Raw genomic sequence first — 3,869 nt, forward strand, 5'->3', positions numbered from 1 at the left:
TTTGTCGATTATTATTATTATTATTATTATTATTATTATTATTATTATTATTATTATTATTATTGAAGTTTCTAAAAAAAAAAAAAAAAACTATCAGGGAAAGCGGGGGAGAAGGGGGAGAGAGAGGGGGAAACAAAAAAAAATTTTTTTTTTTTTTCAAATTACTTTTAAAAAAAATAAATAAATAAGGTTAATTATAAAAATAAATAGATGAAGATCTGATGTTAAATAATAATAATAATAATAATAATAATAATAATAATAGTAATAATAATAATAAAAATAATAATAGTATTTTTAAATGGGTTAATTAACGCTAAAAATTAATTTCGTTTTTTTTTTGTTATCCTTGAATGACGCGAATTAATAATAATAATAATAATAAAATCTCAAATTTTCAATATATGTTTACAAAAAAAAAAAAGATTTTAAAGTTATAATTTTAGAGGGAAATTATTATTATTATTATTATTATTTCGTTCCGGAAAATTATTTATCATTAAAAATTATCCACCGGAATTATTATTATTATTAATATCAGTACGATTATTTAATAAAATAATATAATAATTTGTGCCTTTTTTTGTTTGGAAAAGGGGAGGTGGGAAAAGTGGGGGCGTGGGGGTGAGGGCGGGGTGGGAAATGATTTATTTGTTTGCAAAAGGAAAATTTTTTTGTAAATATTATTATAATATTATAATTATATATAATCAAGCGATAAATAATAATAATAATAATTATAAAAGATATATTACGTGAAATTTTAAATTTACGGATGAAATTTACGCTATAAAATGGTTAGAAAAGACTGGGGAGGGGAGGGGAGGGCGTTTAACTGACCAATGGCCAAAGGAGGTGAACGATATTTAAGTGGGAGATTTATTATTTAGTTTAATTCGTTCATTTTTATACCAATGTTTCGTTCGCGCCATTTAGGTCGAGGCGTTAAAAACCGTCGCGGGGTGACCGTGACTTGTGGGTCAATGACGTATTAATTTGATCCAAACGTTCGACAACAAAAAAAAAAAAAAAAAAAAAAAAATTTTTTTTATTAATACCTTTCTACCTACTATAAATAAGTATTTTTATTTATTTATTTATTTAAAATTTTTTTATTCAGGGATTTTTAAAAAAATAGGTCACATGATATTCTGGACACACGTATGGATAATATGGGGAAAAACTAAATTTTTTTTTTTAACGGGATTAATGTCGTCATCGTCGTCTACGTCATCATCGGGATTTTCAAACGGTTAATTTTAAATAAACTTACTTTTTCGGTAAAGACACGTCTGAAAGTTTCTCTCGTGTATCTAGACGATCCGTCAGCAGCTAAATATGCCGAACATTGTTTTAATAATGTTGCACGAGTTCGTTCTCTCAATGCTTCTTCTTCCATCGATGACATTTTCGACCATTTTTCTTCTTTCATTTTATTGTTATCATCAACATCTTTATTAGAACTTTTTGAACTTTCCCCTCCGAATTCGTTCAAATTTAATACATTATTTAATTTATCATTTTGACCGCCGGATGTCGCCATCGTCGTCGGATTTTTTTCCATATCCGGCGTTTCGATATTTTCAAATTTTTTTTTATTTAAATTATCATATTGACTAGAATTAGTTTCCTCGTTATTTACACTTTTATATTTAGTTTCATCTGAATGAATATTTCGTACGGCCCAACGTCCGCTTCCTCCTCCTAATTTTTTTTCTAAATTTCTTTCTAAATTTTTTTTTTCACCGTGTATGGTATTGGCAAAAGTTTGTATTTTATTATCTATGGTTTTTGTGTCCGTTTCCGGAGTAGATAATTTTTCAATATCCGACATGCCTGCTATAATATCATCTCATAATAATAAATTTATTTCATCTGAAAATTTTTTTATATTTTTTTTATTCCTTTAATTAATTAACAACCGCCATTGTTGTATAAAACGAATGAAAAATTTGACGCACGTATAATATGATAAATGACGTCATTACGTTAAATTTCAATACGATTATATAAAAATGAACCCCCCCTTAAAATTGACAAGTATGAAAAATGATTATTATTATTATTATCATAAGTAAAAATTATTTATTTAAACCTTTCGACAATACGTTTCATAATCATTATTATCTTTCTATCTTAACATACATACTCAATAACAAAAAAAAAAAAAAAAAAACAAATAAATACAATACGTGTTCTAGTTATGAATAACAAATAAATGAATAAGCAAATTTTTTTATAATTAAACCTATGGTTTCATAACAAATAAACGCGTTAGTTAGTTACCTAATTATGTTTGCTTATCATAAATTAAAATTTATTTATTTTTTTCGTATTAATTAATAACTTATTGTTGGTTTTTTTATTTTAAAAAAAAAAAAATGAAATTTAAAAAAATCACGAAGAAAATTATCAGAAAAAAATTTAATACTAATAACTAATCTAGTCAATTTTTTTTAAAATCGATCGATCGATCGATCAATAAATCAATAAAATTACCAATAATAATAATAATAAAATTTGAAAAGTTATTATTTTTTTTTTTTGTTGGTAACCGTTTATTACTTAAATTAAATTTTAATTTTGTCTGTTATTTGTTATTATTTAATTATTTAATCCGACGAAAATCACATAAAAAATTATTAAATACTTTTATTATTATTATTAATATTATTGTTATTATTATTTTGTTTTATTTAAATAATGTCAATCTTACGATGCGAAAAAAAAAAAAATTTTTTTTTTGTTAATAAAGGTTTAAAAGAAGGTTTTACATGTGACCTAAAAAAAAAAAAAGGAAAAGAAGAAAACACACCGATAGCGAAATCCGGAAAAGTCACAGACAGACACATGAAAGAAAACACAAACACATTAGGTTCCACTTGTAAAACTGATTCAAAACAATCCCGAGGCGCGTCGAAGTCTACTAACTGGAGAACACCTGCTCCTTCTCTCGAACCACTTTCAAAAGCAGCTTCCAGTTTGACCCGCGAGTACATTACATCACTAACAAGGATAGCCCCTGCACTCTTATAATAATGCAAATTTTTACTTTGTACCACTTATTCCTAATTACTAATCATTCTTTGAATGGATTCAATCATTCCATTAAACCCTTCTTCTAATTATTTTCCTGATACATAAAAAAGTAGGAAAGAAAATTATGGTCGTCTTCTAATAACAACATATCTGACTAATAAAAAAATAATATTTTTTTTAACTTAAAAAATTTATTTTTTATTTTTCGGGAGGGTTTTCTGGAATAAAATGAAAGCGTAGTCAAGGAAATCGGAAGCTTTTCATTGCCGTTATTAGTCATTATGGAGGTTAAATGACTCCAGAATAAAATCTCGAGGTTTTTTATCCCGTTTAATTACTATTAAAAATTTAAAAACAATAAAATGAATTTTTATTTGTCGATTTGAAGGTAATACCAATAATAACTCCTCCCAATTGGATAAAATTGTGCATTGTGCACAACATGGTTAAATCGGTGTGAAAAACTAGGTCAACCAATAAGGCACCGTTCTTTTCCTTCATTGGCCAGTAGTAAACATTATTCACAAATCATTTAATTTATATATATATATAAATTTTTTTTGTTTATTTATCATTTCCGGAATCGATGTTAAAGTAGGGCGAGGACTTTAATTAATTCAATGATTTCATTTTATATTAAGAGATTGAAACAAATAACTTTTCCATTTGGTCCTCCTGCTGCTGCCACTGCTGCTCCTGCCACTGCTCCTGCCACTCCTACTGTTGATGTTTCCTTCTGTTGCCACTGCTGCTTCTGCCACTCCTCCCGTTGATGTTTTCCTTCTTGATTTATTATAAATTCCTCCTTGAATTTAATGACGAATGATTTT

The 3,869-nt window shown here is 26.5% G+C and overlaps 2 protein-coding genes across 2 annotated transcripts; both read right to left on the reverse strand.

Annotated features, from left to right (window-relative positions):
- Nucleotides 1-1,225: 1,225 nt before the first annotated feature.
- Phum_PHUM389370 (uncharacterized protein) lies at nt 1,226-1,834 on the reverse strand (the record flags this gene model as incomplete). The annotated part of the gene is made up of 2 exons (XM_002428485.1): nt 1,226-1,479; nt 1,690-1,834. 2 exons carry the CDS (start codon nt 1,832-1,834, stop codon nt 1,226-1,228), a joined length of 399 nt encoding a protein of 132 aa, XP_002428530.1.
- A 936-nt stretch (nt 1,835-2,770) lies between these two features.
- On the reverse strand, nt 2,771-2,999 carry Phum_PHUM389380 (uncharacterized protein; the record flags this gene model as incomplete). Its single annotated transcript, XM_002428486.1, has 2 exons — nt 2,771-2,781; nt 2,816-2,999. The coding sequence occupies 2 exons, from the start codon at nt 2,997-2,999 to the stop codon at nt 2,771-2,773; spliced, it is 195 nt and encodes a 64-aa protein (XP_002428531.1).
- Between the last annotated feature and the right edge of the window lie 870 nt (nt 3,000-3,869).

This window comes from Pediculus humanus, genomic scaffold, assembly GCF_000006295.1.
Source record: "Pediculus humanus corporis 1103172107869 genomic scaffold, whole genome shotgun sequence".
Taxonomy (NCBI): domain Eukaryota; kingdom Metazoa; phylum Arthropoda; class Insecta; order Psocodea; family Pediculidae; genus Pediculus; species Pediculus humanus.